Source organism: Pagrus major, chromosome 5 (assembly GCF_040436345.1).
Source record: "Pagrus major chromosome 5, Pma_NU_1.0".
Taxonomy (NCBI): domain Eukaryota; kingdom Metazoa; phylum Chordata; class Actinopteri; order Spariformes; family Sparidae; genus Pagrus; species Pagrus major.
In genome coordinates, this window is record NC_133219.1 from 2,907,782 (window position 1) to 2,927,337 (window position 19,556).

At 40.3% G+C, this 19,556-nt stretch overlaps 1 protein-coding gene across 1 annotated transcript in view; it reads right to left on the reverse strand.

Annotated features, from left to right (window-relative positions):
• cacna1ba (calcium channel, voltage-dependent, N type, alpha 1B subunit, a) overlaps positions 1 to 19,556 on the reverse strand; it is a 176,138-nt gene that overhangs the window by 101,048 nt on the left and 55,534 nt on the right. Inside the window, 3 exon segments of the mRNA XM_073465321.1 lie at positions 2,902 to 2,988; positions 3,199 to 3,314; positions 18,297 to 18,400. Coding sequence (XP_073321422.1) covers positions 2,902 to 2,988; positions 3,199 to 3,314; positions 18,297 to 18,400 — 307 coding nt within the window.

Below are 19,556 nucleotides of genomic sequence, written 5' to 3' on the forward strand. Positions count from 1 at the left end.
CTGTGACTGTTACCCTGGGTGATGCTGCAGATGAGAGGCAGTATGGCCCTGATAAGAGGAGAATATATACACATACACACCTCAGAGGGGAATGCTAGAGGAAATTATCTATTATCTATCTCAGCCACATACTGATTACTCAGTTGAAAGCTGCCCAGATGATGGTAGATCTGACAGTATGGAGTGTGCCAGTTACCTGTACAGACACAGTGCAACGTACAGTATTTTCAAAAACTGCCACCCTTTGGGGATTCAACAATAATCATCTCTCAAATCTGTCCCAAGCCATCCCTCTTCCCAATCAAATTGATAGAGGATCTATGGCAATGTCATCAATTCTCATCAGTTTAGTTCTTTCCCCAGGACTGGTACCTTGATTGTTTATTTTAAGAAGAGAGTTTTCTCCTCTTAAAATAAACAATCAAGGTACCAGTCGGTTGATAGTCTTCGTGCACACAAGATAAGTGTCAGGAAATGCAGCTGTAGAGTACCGTTAAGCTAGTTGTGAATATCATAATTGATGAAATTGAAAGTGAATTATGATCGATTTTCAATTTAGAATGGAAATTGTGACACCCCCAATACTTAAAAGGTACTATATGTAAAAATGTACCGCCGGGATTTCAATGCAAGTGATGGATCTGTTGACAGTTGAGCAGTGTTTTTTTATTGCCAAGTAGAAGATAAGAAAATAGGAAAAATTCCATGTATCTCTGACTTGAATTTACAACCTGCTGATGGTTTTTCTCTACTTGGATGCTTGTCATAGTGGTCTGAAAATGGAAACAGCAACATACAATGCCCAGGACAGCAAGAACAGGAAAATGTCCTGCTGTTTTGACATGTGTGCATTCACGCATTATTGCATTATTCATGAATTCAAAAGGGCTACCCACTTTGCTATCAATGTAACCAAACCACAAAAATGGAAAACCAGATGGTTTTATCATGTCACATTTTCCTTTAAGTTTGATAAGTTAAACAAGATATAGACACAGTGTAGACTACATTTGTTTTATCTTAATTTATCTAGATAAACTAAACTACATTACTGTCAATGTTAGCAAGAGCAATTGCTAAAAGAGATTAAATTAAAGAGGCTTGCATAAAAGAGAACAGAGCTAAAGATGCTAGCTGCTATGGACAAGTTAAAAAAAAACAGGCCAGTGCAGGAGAATTGGTTAGCTCTCACCAACAACTGCACCATGTCTCTTCTTTCTTTCCTTGCCTCCTTGTCTGCTATCCTAGAGTCAATAGAGGTGTATTTTTCAAAACTAGTCATTCCTCACCTGTCCACCAGACACTCTCTGTCATCATAGCAGCCCACTGCTGCCTGCCTCCCTAGCTCTACATCATTCCCTAATCTGTGTAAATATAGATGGCATGTTCTCTCTCATTTGTCAGATCATAAAGCAATCCCACTGGTACACTATTTTATTTAGCTGGTAATATGTCTGTTCTTGTGGTTGCCTGCTAAAAGACACTTTTAAAGAATTGTCCAAGCAGGAAAAGCACAGATGTAATTAATAACATGGATGATGGCTGGAATTCATTTAGGTGGTGTCTAACTGAGACTATGGATGGGTCAATGTCAGATTTTATCTCAGATTGCACTCAGGATAAGTTGGTAGTGGAAGCTAGCTACTGTTGGCTACTAAACTTATGGCTCAGTTAGCTATGGAGCCAGTGGCCCTTGAGTTTGTCTGGACTGGGATCTTGGATCACAGGAGGAGTCACCATGGGTGATAGGGTCCAGCTCATCTGGATTGCGCAGCATGATAGTGAACACATCTGGACACCGATCTGGGACTGACAGCCTCTGAAAGTGACAGAGGTCAGTTTGAAGTGGATACGGTACGGAGGTGATTTACAGCGGCTCTGACCAGGAATATGACTCCAGGGATGAGAAGACACGGCAGGTGGGGACAGGAGAGGCATGAAGCGGCAGAGAGGAGAGAGAGCGTCGGACATCAGCAGCAGATGAAAATGGCGTGTAGAGCCGGAATATTTTCACATTTTACTCTGCACCAAGGAATTTTTTGGACCAAACCAGAGGTGATTGTGGAAAGATAAGTCAAGACTGTGTTGGTGAGTTTTATTTAATTAATGTTGAATTTAAATTAAGTGTGTTTTATGATGAGATAATGAAGCTGGTTCTGGTTTGGTAACAGACGAGAAACTTGAATTCAGAAGGTGTACAGTTGTATTCTTTTTGGTAAGGAAAGCAGAGGTAAGAGTATTTAATTTCTTGGCATTTTGTGAGTTTATTTAATTAATTTATTACACTCACAGCTGTCATATATCTCCCATCTGAAACTACGGAGGCTCAGATTATCGCCTCTTGAGGTACCAAGTGGTATTGTGAGACAGACACCTTTAATTGAAAGGAGCAATAGTTTAAGATTGTTACGCTTGTGCTCTTGCTTTGACAATGTCTGCTGTGAAAAGAGTCTATAACCTTGGTTATTGTTGGCAAGATATCTGCATATGTCTCACCCCAATCATCAATTTCAACAGTAAATGCTTAAAAATAAGGAAGCACAGGGAGGACGCCATGGAAAGTTATGCTGACTGTAGATGGCAATAACACTAATGGCGGGGTTTCAAGAGATCATAGGTGAGGACGCAGCAATAAAAGAGGAGAGGAGAATAACAGACTGCTAAGCATATATAGATTATTATTGCCTAAAAAAGATGATCATTTGATCACCATTAATATTATATTGTGAGTCCTACATTTTTTAGATGTGATGTATCACTGTATTTTGGTTAAGGTGTGATATAGCATTTACAGCTGCTAGTGAACACCTGATTATTACTCTAACAGGGCACTATCCATTTTTTTAACCTTGCAGGTGATTTTCTATCTTCACAATTGATTCTGAAGATGGTAGTCCTCACCAGAGTTGGTGTGTTTCCGTTTGTACCATGCTCCATCCAGAGACTTCTCCTCTGCATTCTTGTCTTCCTCAGCCAGCATCACCTCCTCTGCAACACAAATAGCACCCTTGATTCAAAGGTAGTCATACTTAGGTCATATTTATGTAAAAATCAACTGTAGTAAAGTTTTTACAGCCATTTGAAACCCACGTCTGTCCAAAGGAGTGTGTGTGTGTGTGTGTGTGTGTGTGTGTGTGTGTGTGTGTGTGTGTGTGTGTGTGTGTGTGTGTGTGTGTGCGTGTGTGTTTGTTTTCTGACCTGCTTTGCAGATCCACTCTAGGTACCCAGTTAACTCTCTCTCTATTTGCTGTTGTCTGCGGAGCTTCAGGAACTCTTGCCTCTTCTCCACCCGCTCTCTCTCCTTGGCAAACTCACTATGGACCACAATGAAATCCCACACACACACACACACACACACACACAGAAATGTTTATTGGATCTGACAAGCCAACACACAGACCCTGGAACACGAGCTCCATGGTTGACAGGTATATAGCAGGCTGACTTCCAGCAGGTAAGACAGAGTCAGTGTCCTGTCACATTGCGGAGTAGCTGGAGCATCAGCAGCAGGGTGGTGTCATGCTTAGACAACAAGCTGGTATCTGTCCACATGGAATGAGGAACTTCTTTGTACTTGATCTCAACAATCAAGTTGCCCAGTGACCTCAGACTTGACTTAACAAAACAAACTTTGGCCTTCTGACTTGAAATTACTTGATATCCTCAGACCACAGATTTAAAATAGGGCTGTAAGACGGTGTGCTCTCTCTTAATTTTCCTCACTACAGATAAGCAGGTATTAAAGGTGATGATACAGTATCTCAGTTTATCACTTAGATGTGAAGACTTTGTTGTGGTCAACAATTGACATGGAAAAGATTTGGCTGAGAAATGAGAAACACTGTAATTTTGTGACAGGAATAACATCAGTTCTTTTACTGAATTCAACCAAAAAGCTTGAAGTCACTAGATGTCATAAGATGATGTCACTTGCCGATTTGCATATGACTCACATTATCACATAACAATTTGAAACTGAAGTGTCGTGAATTTTGAGCATCTAGACACCAGAATGATCTAATCCTGTGAACTCAGTGTATTTTGAGCAAAAATAAAAACAAATCAATAGTCAAATTATGCTCTTTAGAACAAAAGCAAAATAAAAGGAGGAAGATCAGTGGGATGGCCTGGTAGCCTAGGGGTAAAGGTGCAAAGCTGAACCCCTAGTTTGTATCCAGCCAGCTACTGTTGTCATTCCGTCATTCCAAACCTCTCCCTACCATTACTTCCTGTCATCTATGTCACTGATGTAGGTGTAAAGATTTGCAGCAAGGCTCATTTAAAAATAGTTCCTAATGCCCTCTTTAAGAATTCAGCTAAGTTGGCACCACTGAATAACATACAAATCACACCTGAAAAGTTTGCTTTCAAGTATGACAAAGTTTGACAGTAGTTACAGGGACAGTTTACCCAAAAATGACAATTCAGTTATTATCTACACACTGCATGCCAATGTGAAATTTTGTAGTCCACAAAACATTTCTGTAGCTTCGCAGCAAAATAAAAACAGCTGAAGTAGCTGGAGAAAACGGAAAAACAACAACAACAACCAAAAAAATGTCTCATATGGCGTAATCCAAATCTGCAGAAGCCCTGAGGTCCTGACTGATTTTAAAAGACTTTGTATACACCCTTGATGCCCAGTCAAGCTTGTGCATTGAATTCAGAAGGGGTGCATGCTAACAGTAGCTTAGGAGCTACAGTGGAGATTTGGGTTTTAAAAGGGTGTAAATAACAACTTTTCAATTTTTGTCTCTGGGCTTCTGAAGACTTGGATTACACCAGATGAGCTGTAGGGAGCATTTAATTGTTTTGGTTGATCTAAAACAAGTCCCAAGCTACTTCAGTTGTTTAGGAGAATGCTGCAATGCTAATGCTAAATTTGGGACTTCATAGCCAATACTTGAGACTCAGTCGTGACTCAAGACTTAGGTCTTATTTGTAGTAGTTTTGGCAATCATGACCAAAAAATGTATATCATATTATATAAATACGAGTGTAATTGTTCCAAAGGACATATGAATGGGCAAAATTTAAATTAGAGCCAAGCTGTAATAAATCAGAATAATCCTTGAAAGAGAGGTGCATGGCAGAGAACAGTGATACATGGGCATCTTGTAGCTCCAATATCTGTGTCTGTGTTATGAAGAAAGCTGGGGCTGCACAGAGGACTGGGACTCTGTTTTATTAATCTCCCCCTTTAAAGTCACATTCTCTCTGTGTGGTGACAGAGCAGCTATATATAGACAGAGAGAACAAAAAAGAATTATGTCAGAATTTTGTTCAAAAACAGGACATGTACATATACAGCGCATGTGTAGCTATGAAATGTTTTCCCTTTTGAAGCCAATAAAAAGAACAAACTCTTTGTACAACTACTCATATCACACTTTTTTGTGATTGTTTTTAAAAATTGGATAGCGTTATCTCCACTGCCACTGTATTGTTGTATTGATTTGCTAAGGGTGAGGGTTTATGTCATGCCAGTAAGGAAGTCTTCAATTTAAATGAGCTGGGAAATAAGATATGTGAGAGATGAGGGAGAGAGGGGGAGGTGGAATAAGAGAGAAGTAAAGAGGTGGAGAGAGAGACAGAGAGAGAGAGAGAGACAGAGGGAGAGAGAGAGAGGAAGACAGACTACTGAAATAACAGAGCGAGGGATCTCCAGTCCACCCCCACTGCTCAGTGATTGGTGTGTCTCCCACACAGTGGAGGGGGAAGCTAGATTCTGCATTGCAGTGGCTGTCTGCCTGCCTTCCTGAGGGTGTGTGTGTGTTTGTATACATGCCTGCCAGTGTGTCTAAATCTAATTTTGTGGCTACATATCTTTCTCTCTGTAATGTGTGTGCAGTGCATCCATGGGTTGGCTGGCTGAGTATACAGAGTGTGTGTGTGTGTGTGTGTGTGTGTGTGTGTGTGTGTGTGTGTGTGTGTGTGTGTGTGTGTGTGTGTGTGTGTGTGTGTGTGTGTGCGTCTGTGTGCGTCTGTGTGTGTGTGTGTGTGTGTGTGTATACAGGGAGAGATTTCTCAGTGTTGTAGCAGCTTTCAGCTACACTTTCACACCGTCTCACACACGTTCGTACTGATACATATGCCGGCATGAGCACAAACAAACAGTGCACAGTCACATCCACACTAAATTAGATAATTACAAGCTTTCATACACACATAGTACTCATATTTTCTCCTCCAGAAACAAGCAGACCAACTGAAATATACATAGAAAAAGAGACTACAGTTTATACAGTATATGCATTTGTATATGTATGCATACTATGGGCTCTATTTTAATTGCATCGAAAAACACAGAGTGGTAGGTGTTGGGTGCAGGAACTGTGTTGGGTGTCACAGCCAGTCATATCACGGGTTTCATCACTCTGAAGCACCTGTGCCAATCATAGTGGCAAATGACGACAACAGCTCAATGGTTTTCTCCAGGAAGTCATGTTGTTGTCTGGATGGTGCAGAGCAGCAGATGTGAACACTCAGCACCACAAATCTCCAGCCAGAGGCAGATGGTCTGAATTTTTTTAACAGTTAATTTGTACAAAGACGATAGAAACAACTTATTAGTAAAGATGTTTATAAGATCGCATCAGTCTGACTCTATTTATGTCATATTTCTACTATTACTACATTGGAAATGGTCGCATCGTATCTTAAAAAGTGGCACAGCAGTGTTTGCTCCATAATGCATTTCATGAATTAAACATGAACCACTGAATTTTTTTAAAAGTTGGGAAGGAGGCTGTGATGCATATGATTAATAAAGTCTAGTAATCCAACGTCTCCTACATAAATAGGCCAAAGACAGAATTATAACAGTCCGGTCGGATGTGAGTGGAGGTGTGTGTGATCTGTACAGTGGCACTGTGGCAACAGCACCGCACTATGGTGCTGCACTTGTCCAGTCAGAGGCAAGGGTTTTTATCAACATATGTCCTGATGTCTTCAGATGGCTAGAGGGGCTACAGTATAAAGCAGCTGTGGACAATGGAGATTGTAAGAATATACGTATACTGCCATGGAAGATGTGACCACCATGATTATTATGTTAGCCAAACCTGAATCTTTGTGACTTTAGCCTAATCCCTTCCTCCTAGCGCCTTTGTTTCAGGTGTTCACATCTAGGGGAAGGGTGTCCCGATTCTTGTAGCAATAGTGCGAGGTGTTAGGACCACATGGCCCTCCATATGGATGTTTTTCAGAGGTACACTTCAGACTGAGGGTTATGAGAACTGGCTGTCTTTTCAACATATTATTGTCCTAAAACAATAACAATCAGTTAGCTTGCAAGCAAATGTTACATTTCTATTACTGGTTTGTGCATGACAGTCCCACATTTTGACATATTTCAGAATGTGATTTGCATAGTTAGTGTGAGACAGAGTATGCCACTCAGAATAAGTGTGTTTTCAGGCCGGATTTAAAGGTGGGGATAGTGTCGGAAGTGCGAATGTCTGGTGGGAGAGAGTTCCAAAGGCGGGGGGCAGATCGGCTGAAAGCTCTTGACCCCATTAGGTTGGCAGATGGGGCAAAGAGCTGGATGGCAGAAGAGGATCAGAGAGTGCGGGAAGGTGTGTGGATATGAATAAGTTCAGAGAAATACCATGGTGCCAGGTTGTGAAGGATCTTGGAAGTGAGGAGTAGAATCTTAAAATCAATGCGGGATTTGATAGGGAACCAATGAAGTTGCTGCAGGAGGAGGAAGACCATAGAGGAGAGAATTGCAATAGTCCAGACGGGATGTAATCAGGGTGTTTACAAGGATAGTGGTGCAGGTTGGTGTAAGTGAGGGACGGAGACGATTGATGTTGCGTAGATGGAAGTATGCAGACTGAGTAACATTATTGATGTGGGCTCCGAAATAGGGATGGGCATGATTATTCGACGATCGATTAATTGATCATCAAGAATTTCGTCGATGACGTTAATTTTTTATCGATAAAACTAATGCAGGTTCTGTTGCGTAGTGTGAGTCTTGAGGAATGCAATGAATTTTGCTATGTGACAGCAATTAAACTTTTTACCACACGGGGGCAATATTTGAAAAAAACGCCGCAGGCCTACTCAGTTACCTGCGAGTTTCCGTGTATATCAAAAGTAATCATGAAGAGGTCATGGCGAAGTGTGGCGTGGGACCATTTTGATTTAAAAAATGACTTAGTTCACTGCCAACACTGCGAAGCTGTGTATAAGTAGAACTCGTCCATGACTCAAATGATGTACCACTTGAACAACGCGCATCTGACCCTGCTTAGTGGCGGTGCATCCTGCTCTCAGTCTCAACCTAGCATCAACTTGGTGTTGGCACGGACACGGAGGAGCTGCAATGCACAACGAGCAGACCTGTGCATCACGGTAACGTTGGTCCCCTCAGAGCGGGTGTTTTCGGCAGCTGGACTGACGGTCACCAGGCTGCAGTCGCGTCTGACCCCAGAGCATGTTAACATGCTCATCTTTCTCAACAAAAATCAGTAGGCTGGTGCTGAAGTTGTATGTGAGTTACTGGTTATTTTTTATGAAGCTTTGTTAATAAGCCTAATTCGTTGTTAGGTAGGCTGATCTCTCTCTCACCCTCTTTCTCGACTCGGTGCCTTTTTTGATAGTTTTGAGTTACATTTAGCAAAACCTGTCCGACCTAAGTATTATATATTTTTGGTTAAGTTATTGTTTAACATGATTGTTTTTTTATATTATTATTATTATTATTATTATTATTATTATTATTATTATTTTGGAAAAAAAACGAGGGTCAGTTGTGTTTATGAGTACCGGCTTCTCGCTGCAGGCTCCACTGCTTTAGAGCACAGCAGCGCATATCTTCAAGTGTAACCATTGAACGGATCCGGTTTAACTGCCACAAGAGTTGTTCATCTTGTAATAAGGATCTCAATGAAGAAAACACGCTGTGTTTTTGTATTTTCATTGCATTTTGAATATAGCCTATAAATAGTGAATTTTAATATAAAAATATTAATGATTAATCGAAAATCGATCGTTAATTCTCCCGACGATCGATTAAGACAATTTAATCGAATGCCTATCCCTACTCCGAAAGATAAGGTGCCGTCCAGGATTACACCCAGGCTCTTTACCTGAGGTGACGGAGGAACAGTGGAATTGTCAATGGACATGGAGAAAGTGTTGAGTGTTGCTAGGTTGGATCTGGAACCAATGAGGAGGACCTCAGTTTTGTCGCTGTTGAGTTTAAGGAAGTTGAGTGAGAACCAAGATTTAATTTCCAGTTTCCAGATTTAAAGCACCACTAGTGTCCAGGTAATGAAGCAGTGTTCTTTTTTATTTGATGACTTGATTGCGTGAAGTTGTGAACGAACTGTGAGCATCCATGCTTTTCTAACTCCGTCAGATAAATGGCATAGTGATTATACCAGGGTTGCCACTGTGACGCAAGAGAAATCAGCACAGCAAAAGGCGATATATTGGAAATGTCCAGTCACGTCTGTTAACATGAACAATATCAACAATAACAACTGATGACGTATAAGGGTCTTACAGGGTTGTCCCATTTCATAGAGGGAGATTTTAACCACCACCTCTTTTAATTCTGCTATGACGGGCAAAGGGGCACCGAGAAATGAAGGCTAGGGTTAAAAATTAGAAATGGTATTTGGCCTTTATCTCAGTGTATAAAACTATATGGCCTTTAACCTCCCACCAAGAGTATATTTTAAAGCAATCTTTTCAAATTTGACAGTGTTCATTACAGCTGTGCCTTAGGGCTTTATTTTAATGAACTGAATATACCTCTGTACTTGGCTCTATTGAGTATGAACATAACATGGCACTGTTTGGGATGTTTCAAAAGAAAAGTGAAAATCATGGAAAATGACAAGTGAGGTGGTACTTACATACATAACTTAATTTCAGTAATTATGTAAATAATGTACTTATTTTAACTGAAACCATGGCCTTTTCCTAAATCTAACCAATTGGTTATAGTGCCTAAACTTAACCAAACTGTGACTGTTTCTCAACATTAACAACGTAGTGTACTTGACTTTAAGTACATTGTCATTAGCAACACGCATACCTCCCCCCAGAAATGCCATTTTCTTCCAGTATACTCCTCATGGAGCTTGATAATGAAGTCATAATGGTAATGATGGGTGGTAAAAGTTGTACAACAGAAAACATTTTTCTACATTTTTGTGTTATTTTTTGGTCTGCTGCTGAAACAAGTACTACCTATGACAGAAATACATTCATCAGCATTGGAAGAGAAAGCACAGGTTTTGGAGCAGCAGACTTTGAGACGATCACTGCCAACAGCATCTTTCGACCATCCGACCTAACCAGCCAGATCACCCCAGGGAGGAAGAGAGGTAAAAGCCATGGATACAAGCCATGCTAATCCAGCTTGGTTTAAAGCTGCTTCTGGCTAACGTCTGGTCACAGGAAAACGTAATGGACAAATGAGGCCCAGGCTGGCCAAGCAACAGGAAATCAGAGACTTTTGGGCCCACACCTTTACAGAGACCCGTCTTCACCACAACTTCTCAGATCATGCTGTTGCACTCAGGCAGACTGTGTTCCAAGCCAATGAGGAGAGGTGGACACTGTGTTCACGTAGTTGTTGCTTGGTGCTCACACACTGTCAAAGTTAATGAACAGTGTTTACCTGATGTCAAACTTCTGATATGAAGATGCCGACCATATTATCATCACCATCTGATTGCTGCCGTTTACATACACCCTGACACTAATTTAAAAAATGCACTACATGTATGTGGATATAATTAAATGTATGTTTTAGGTTTGTGTCGCATGAAGGAAATGACAAACTTTCATTTTGTTAGCAAGCCTGTGTGATGACAAATCCCCTTGAAGACACCGCTAAAGATAAAGTAGCTGTAGTAGTCCTATCACCTTAATGGTTATAGCTAACATGTTTGTGAACACTTGTCTACTGACACATCCAACAGACGTTGAGCAACACTATTGGAATTGTGTTTTCTGACATACAATATGTGAGACACATTGTCAGACGTTAGGGTAAAAGTATAAGTTAGACATACTAAAGAAATGTGGGATAGAATAGATGGTTGGGGGATCAACATTGATCACAGTCACATCTTATCCCAGCCTGCCCACACTGATGAGATAAAAGCTGAGTGAATGGCCCCAACCTCCCCTGGGGATCTGCAGCCTCTCAACCCTGCATGTTTCTGCTCTCCTGCCTGCTCTGAAGCTCAGATCGTGGCCTTTAAACAATGACATGGCCCCCGCACCGCCCTGCCAGACAGCATCAGTGACCTTCCACCTCCATAGTAACTGTAAAGCCATCTGACAACTTCTGTGGAGAGAGCAGGAAACAGAGAGGACAAGATAACCACAGAGGAGGCGGCTAAAGGCTACCCGCCTTCTAAAGCTTTTGTCTAGTACAGTATGTGTGAAGAACATTAAAAAAAAAAAAAAATTATAGAAAAGGGACAACAAAGATAAAGTTTAAGCTAAAATCCTCTAATATGCAGAGAAACGTGAAAATAAAATCCTCACCAGAAATGAAGGTGGTTAATAGCAAGCTGTAGGCTGTAAACCTTCAAATTAAAATGTTTGTCTGCAGAAATATTTTAAAAGAAGAGACTTGAAAGTTGCTAAAGAAGTAGAATTGTTACACTTTGTGAAAAGGTGAGGACCTAAATGCAGAGACACACGGGAGGCACGCAGGATTAAGAAACAAAAGGCGAGCTTCAATAACTAAAGCTGAAATAACCAAGAAAACTAAAGAGGTGCAAAACGTCTAAATACAAAGTAGCAAACAAAAAACTAACACAAAGTACAAACCAAGAGCAAGGTTCAAACCAGAAATCACGAGAGCTAAGCGGAAACATAAAGCCAGGAACAAAAACCAGAAAACATACCACGGGGAGACACTAGAAGAAAAACACAGATGAGAAACACAGGGTGGTAACACAGGAACAAACTGACAAAGACAAGAGGGAGCACAAAGACTATATACACACACAGCTAAAGACGGGATGAGGTGCAGGTGGAGTAAGGTGGAGCAACACAGGTGAGGGAAATAAACAGAAAAACACTAGAAACAGGGAAGAGTGTGATGGGCTGGAAAAACTGAAGACACAGGGAGGAGGGAAAGGCTAAAGTGGGAGATGCAGAGCAAGCGTGGACAGCAAGAAAACAGGAGGGAAAATGACACAATAGGAGGAAATGACAAGCAAAACATGACACATGAGTGTAAAATTACAAAATAAAACACGAAACCATAAACACGAAACCAGAATCATGACAAAAATAGCTCATTTCATCAGGCAAGGCATTCTAAAGCCATGAGCCTTGACCACAACAGCTCTAACATGGGAATCGCTAGCTGAAGTCACTAAAAAAATCTTCCAATAGTTAATCACAGCTACTAAAGACAATGCTGGACTGTGGATTGCAGTCAATGTTTTTTTAATGTGTCTTCTTTTTTGTGTGTTAAAAACAAATGAGAAAGGGAACAAGCTGAACAAGCCATCACTTATGACCAGTGAATATGAACTTCCAGGAGTAGGACTTCAATGACTTGACCAATGACATATCTTTTAAAGAAGGTGAGAAGAAGTTGGCAGGTCTCTGTAATGCTTATCAGTGGTCTAGTATTTTTCAGTTATGTCTTTATTTTTTACATTGTTTGTGTGTGTTTGTTGTTTGGACCTTTGTGTCCACAGAGAAAAAAAGACTAAAATGTGGTTATGTCAGGTGAAAGGCCTTTCCACACTGGAGGCACTTTTTTTTGTGCGAATACACATCATTGTTTTTTTCGAGCTGATGTTTTTGTCATGAGTACTTGCACACAGAAAGTGAATAGTACATGTCGAGAAAGCATCATCATTTTTTGGGGAGGAACAAGGTCCATTTTTCTGAATACCACAACAACTCGATTATTCCCTGCACAGACAGACTGTTGTATCTAAAGGATTTACTGATGGGGAGCTGAAGCTGTTATATCCATCTGTGCTGTCTTTACATCCACCAGACTACTTTGATAAAAACAGTAATTCTACCTTGTAGAACATGACTGATCTACTTCTGCGATCGGTTTGTTTGCGATAGGTGTTTTAACCTATTAATAAATCATTATGGACTAGACTGGAGCCCCAGGACATTCAGCTGAGATGACCTGGTGAACGTGACCTCTCTCTACCTGTCAGTGAGCCGGTCAGTGCTGCAGTACGAGCCCAAACATCCCTGGGTCCCTCTTGGAGCGCCGCAAGCTGGCACTGTTTTTCTACCAGTCTCTGCCCTGCTTGTCTGCTGTGACTTTCATTTAATGTGATGATATACCCGTGTCGCAAAATCACATATTGGACCATACTAGCACAAATTTGCATCGCTGCCTGTGTAAGTAATTTTCAAGTGACATAGTCGTGGGTGAATATTTTGCATATTCGTGTCTTTCATTCCCCGGTGTGTAAGGGCCTTTACATCTATTTTTGGCCATATAATGATTTTCAATTTTTGGAACTGCCCAGCGCTCTCTCTCTTCCTCCCTCTCTCTCTCAATTCAATTCAGTTCAATTCAAAGGGGCTTTATTGGCATGAAAGTTTAACAACAATGTTGCCAAAGCATCTGTCCAAACACTCGGACATAACGCAACAAATAACAACACAAACACAACACCAAGATTGATTTACATTAATTATATATACAGTATATACAGTGTGTGTGTGCGTGTGTGTGTGTCTCTCTCTCTCTCTCTCCCTCTCATGTAAATGATTATATGTGTTTCCCACACATAGACTTAACTTGGGCGAGCCAGCTGTATTAATGGCCACTTAATTATATTTGGGGACCCATCTTAGCATTTCTTATCTTAATTTTTTCATTAGAGAACAAAGCCATCTGTGATTGATTAACTAGTGGACAATCTGCCCTTGCTCTACCCCTCTATACATACCCGTACCTGCTCTCCAGAAAAACACAGATGGAGTTAGAGAGAAAAATGTAATGATTGTGAAGAGAGGCAGCATATTTAACAAAAACCCACAGGGGTGCACCAAATCGGATTAGAAGTAGAGGAAGACGTTTTCATTATAGCAACATAAAACGAGGGACAAAAGCACAGTTTCTGTATGATAGAATCTTAAGATGTATAATAACATTTCTCGAAAAATGTCTTTATCAGTCATCAGTTTGTAAGACTTAGGCAAGTAATAGCAATTTGGCAATAGGACTGTAGTTTTAAGGGCCAGAGGATCAAGACCTGGAGGCAAGAAGAAAACACAGCAAGTGTGTTTCTGGCAAGAATTCAATCCTTTTTTTGTTTCTGAAATAGTTACATTTCATGATAAAACTGAAATGGATAAAAATGTGTCACTGACGGCCTTTAATAAGCCATTTTAGACTAATTTTGAGCTTAGCCTCAAACTGCCCACTTTATTAGCTTGTGGGGTGCTGATACGAGCATTAACTTACAGGCCGACATTAAAAATGATAACCTAAAGAAAAATCTTTTGGGAAAATGACAAAATGAAACAACATATTAATGGCTCTGATGAGCTGACTTTACAGTTTATTCACTCTAGTCATCACACTCCTCTCCCGTCAGCATCCAATTAATTAACTCAGAATTAAGTAAAAAAGAAAAAGTTGAGACTTGTTATTTCATTATTTATTCATTGTAATCACCTTGATTTCAAAAAGAAGCACAGTGAGGAAATTCTCATCCCAGCAGGGAGAAATGTGTCCTTATCAGTGAGGGCAGAGTACTCAGCTGGAACACAGAGTACTGTGGCTTCTTTCAAAATGTAATGACCTTAATATTAAACAACAGGAGAGTGAGTATGAATGCAACTCTGTTCATCTATTTATCTGAATACGCTCGGATAGAGGAAGACAAAACAGGAATGACAGCAGTGAAATATCAGAGGAGCAGCATTGGAATGGGTGTTGTAGTACAGTGTATCTGATATAACCATGTTTATATTGTTCCTGGAACATCATAATTAATTTTGTTGAAGGACCATCATTTCAATTTAGGAAATAGTGACAAAAACTGCTTCCAGCGCAAGCCGTAATGGTTGACTGGGTTAAATATGGGACTCTCACTCAGGAGTCCGGTGATTGGATCCTGTTTGGAACATATTATTATACTGTTGACATATTATTTTTAATAGTTTACTTATTATTTTCTGTTTCTTTTCAGTTCCCTGTCACTTTAAGTTTAAGCAACAAAAATAAAGGTTAGATTTAGAAACACATGTTTAGGGTGAAAACAGACCCTTTCACAAAGTTAAATCTGTGTTTATAAGGCTAAATTCTTCCATTTTTGTACTTTTCTGGTCTTTTTCCTGACAAACTAAGCTATGACATTACAAAAACATGATTTGTCCTTTGTTAATGATGGTCCTGGTGCAACATTAATTATGATGTACCAGGAACAACACCAACATGGCAATATCAGATTATGCATTGTAATACCATGGAACAGTATTATGGTGAAGGACCAGTTTCTGTCATTGAATGCCCATAAAGTTCTGTATGGAAAGACTGTGTGAAAGGCAGGTGAACCCCTCAAGTGAGAGGTGAGAAAGTTCTTATCATTGTGCTGCCTCTGGGGATTGGAAGCTAACCTGCAATGATACTGACAATTACCATCAGCAATATAGGAGGTACAGTGCAGTCCCTATGTATTTAGACAGTTTTGTGTTGGCTCAGGACCACGGCATGCTAGATTTTTAATGAGGCAATAACTATGAGGTTCTAACCATGTAGAAAGTGCAGCCCCAGCTCTTTATCTATCCACCCACCCATCCCAATGGAAAATAACCATGGCTATCATGATTTGGTATAGATGATATACTGTAGGTTAGATGTTGTACATGAGTGGGGGGAAGGGGAAACAACACCAGAGACTGCTGCTGCTGAAGAAAGATTATAATAACTGCAAAGCCATATTACAAAAGAGGCAATATAAACACAGCATTCTCCCATGATGCTCTTTTCAATGGTGATGACAACAACTTGTGTTGCTTTATAAATGAAACCGTATACCACAGAATTGCAATAGCAGGCTCCGCACACCATGTACAGTACAAAGTCATGGTGTGGCAGGCTTGTATTATTATTTGAATTTATGTTTTAATAAAACCTCATGAATATTACATTGGAGCCACCACAGATATGGACTTGGCTTCATTAGTAAATGCAAGAGAGGATCCTACTCTGGCAGAAGGCCTTTAAATGCTGGACGTTTTCATGCAAGTTATAGAATCCTATATATTACCAGTGGCATTTCTGATTTAGTGATGATCTGATAAGAAAAGACACCCTTAATATCACTATTTTGAAAGACTGTCCACTAAACCGCTCCTCCAAACTGTGACTGTCAAATGATAGTTTGGTGACCTTCAGCAGGCACAATTTTACATATTAAAGCAGTGGGGTTTTTTTTCTTTTTCTTTTATTTAAAGCCAAAAACACTAGAGCAAAAGTGTAAGAACTGATTAAGAGTGCATTTATCAGCTTTAACGCAAACTACATTCATGAACACATCTGGCTAACAGCAGCAGTAACCCAGCATTACTTCCAAAGCCAAGTTAGAATACCATTTGCTAACTGCATTAGTTTGTGAAGTTACAAGTTTAAAAAACTCCATTCATGACAAGCACATCCGCTGTGTATCAATATATAACGTGTTTTTATAACAATATAATTCAGAATTTTGATGCTTCTTCACTCGGATATCTCTGTCTATTACTAATTATCTTGTGTGGCCTGCCCTCTTCCAGGTCACCACGGTGGACAGCAGGTCGTGTGGCTCGGGCACCACTTGGCGATGCCTCGTCCTGCTCAGTCGTCTCCTGGATCCACACACTTTACATATATTATAATTTGTATCAGATATTTTGTCAATGCAACTTGAAAACTGTGATTTTGTTGCTCTGTTCTGTATTGGTGACATTTATTGCATGTCTGTCCATCCTGGAACAGGGATCCCTCCTCTGTGGCTCTTCCTGAGGTTTCTTCCATCTTCTTTTTTTCCCTGTTAAAAGGGTCTTTTTTTCCCATCAACATGGCAAGTTTTTCCTCACTCGAATTGAGGGTCTAAGGACAGAGGATGTTGTTCACTGTACAGACTGTAAAGCCCATTGAGGCAATGTGATTGTGATTTTGGGCTATATAAATAAAATTGATTTGATTTTGATTTTAATGAGAAGCTTGGTACACAATAATAAGCCCATGTCAGAAAAACTGGATTATGTATCCAGGGAGTCCACTGTGACTGTGCTTTGGATGAAAAAAGATGATTTATTAGCGTTAGCGGACATTTTGATCGGCCATGCTTAGACAACTTCTGTTATGATATCATATTGTTATAAACACATAACAAAGCACAAATACCTGAGCCTATTAGCCTAATCTAAAGGTCTAAAAGTGTCTTTTCCAGTGTCAACGGTGGGTTATTTTAGCACTAACGTAGTTAAGTTATATCACATACATACCTAACTTCAGTTACGTACATTAACTGAAGTAACGTTCGTAGCTGAGGTAACATCATTTGGAACGTACTTACTTTAACCCATGACACGATATTTTCCTAAACCTAACCCAGTAGTTTTACTGCCAAAATCCAACCAGCCTGTGACCATACAATGTAGTTCCAGTACGCCTGTCGCTGGCACGCTGCAACAGCCATGTTGTTTTGGAAAAAGTGATAAATGTTGTTTTGGGAGTCACTGGTAATGAACCTAATCAGTCATTTAGGCAGGCAGATGTGTTGTTATACTGAATATACTGCTATTTACCCTGGACTTAGTTGCCATAAATGAAGTCACAAAACTGATGGTTATAGTTTTTATTCTAGTTTTAATATTTGTGAGATGATGTAGTAATATTTTTTTAGCAGAACTATTCATCTTGAGGTGGAACAACATAAATACCAGCCACAAAGATTCATCCTGTCCTCTTCTCAGCATGTCCTCCCATTATTTTGAATCAGTTTGAGTGATTATACAACCATCTTTACAGTGCTGACCTGACGTTATTACTGAGAATCCATGCAGCCATTCCAGTGTGTTGTTTTGGAGTTATAGCTTATCTTTTTTAGCAATGTGAGTAAAAAAGTAGAGTTTACATATAAGGCACAATTAGACAAACACAAAATTACATCAGCAAGATAAAAATGGGAAACTACCAAAGCAAAGACTTCGCATTTCATTTAATCTTGAGGAAAGGCAGCTAAACAGGTCTGGTTAAATGTGGATACATCTTGCTAAAAAACAAAGCAACAAAAAGCTCAGCTGAGGTCAGTGTCACAGTTTATACTCACCCTGACAGCACACCTAGCACTAGGTTGAGCATGAAGAAGGAGCCGATGATGATGAGGGGGATGAAGTACAGCCAGTTCCACGTGTTCCCTGAGGCATCGTTGGCCTGACCACATAAAAGAGACAAACAGCAGAGACAAAGAACAGAACTGTTAATGCTATTGCATTATTGCAGTTAAAGGATAGGGGTCAATGGATGACGCCAGCCGATGGCTGACAGTCATCATCTTCTGAGCGCTGTACCATTGTGACATTGTGATTTAAAAGGCCCTCTACCACAGAGCTCAAAAAAGAAAGGTGTCCCCTCAGAGTTGCGAGAGAGAAAATGAAAAGAAGTTTGTTGCTGCCTAAAATGTTAAGTCTCCAGGAAGACAAATGTAGAATATCACCAGAATTATCCTTCAAATTCATGAAGATGTTCTCAAGAGCTCAGATTCTATCTGACCTGCTTATATGCTTATAGAGTGTCAAATTTTGCAATGATCATTATTTTCAAAGTAAATTAAACACCTTACATTATAAAAAAAAACCCTCTGGTTCTTTGGCCTAGACGCACACAAAAACTGACATCAAAGAACTAGCTGCGACATAGGCCAACCATCGTTTCATGTCTCCTGTGTCTCGGCCAAAAAGCTGCACTTGAACACACTACAGAGACTACAGCTGATGGCCAGTTAGTGCCGTTTTTCCACCAGCACTTTTGACCATGCCGAGTGAAACCGAGCTGTGCCAATTTGCTGTACTATCACCAGTTTTACAGCGCCGAGTAGCGTTGAGACATGCCAGCGATGGACCTGCTCTGGACTGGAGTAGGGCCAAGTCATCCACCCATCTACCCCTCAAACAAGTCTGTGCAGGAGTCAGCAATGTTTCCTGTAATGCTGCTTCAAAATACAAGCTTTTAAATCACTAAATAACCGGGGTGTTGTAGGAAATAAAACGTGCTGTGGGGATTGGGACAAGCACGTCATTGGTTTAAGACACACCTTCAAGCAGGTAGACCAGTTGTGGTGCTGGGTTACCGAGTAGAGCCAGGCCGGCAGATGTGATGGAAAAAACTGCATAGCTTGTACCGTGTAAGAGGAAATGCCTCTCCATACCATCAGGTGGTGGTGGTCTGTATTACTTATTCAAAAAGGGAAACCAGAAAACTCAAGACTGCAGATTTACAAACTGTTGTTATGATAAAGCAAAGTTTGAATACCATTTTCACACCACTGCCACTTTCTCTCATATGGAAGGAGAAATAAAGAGGCGGAGGT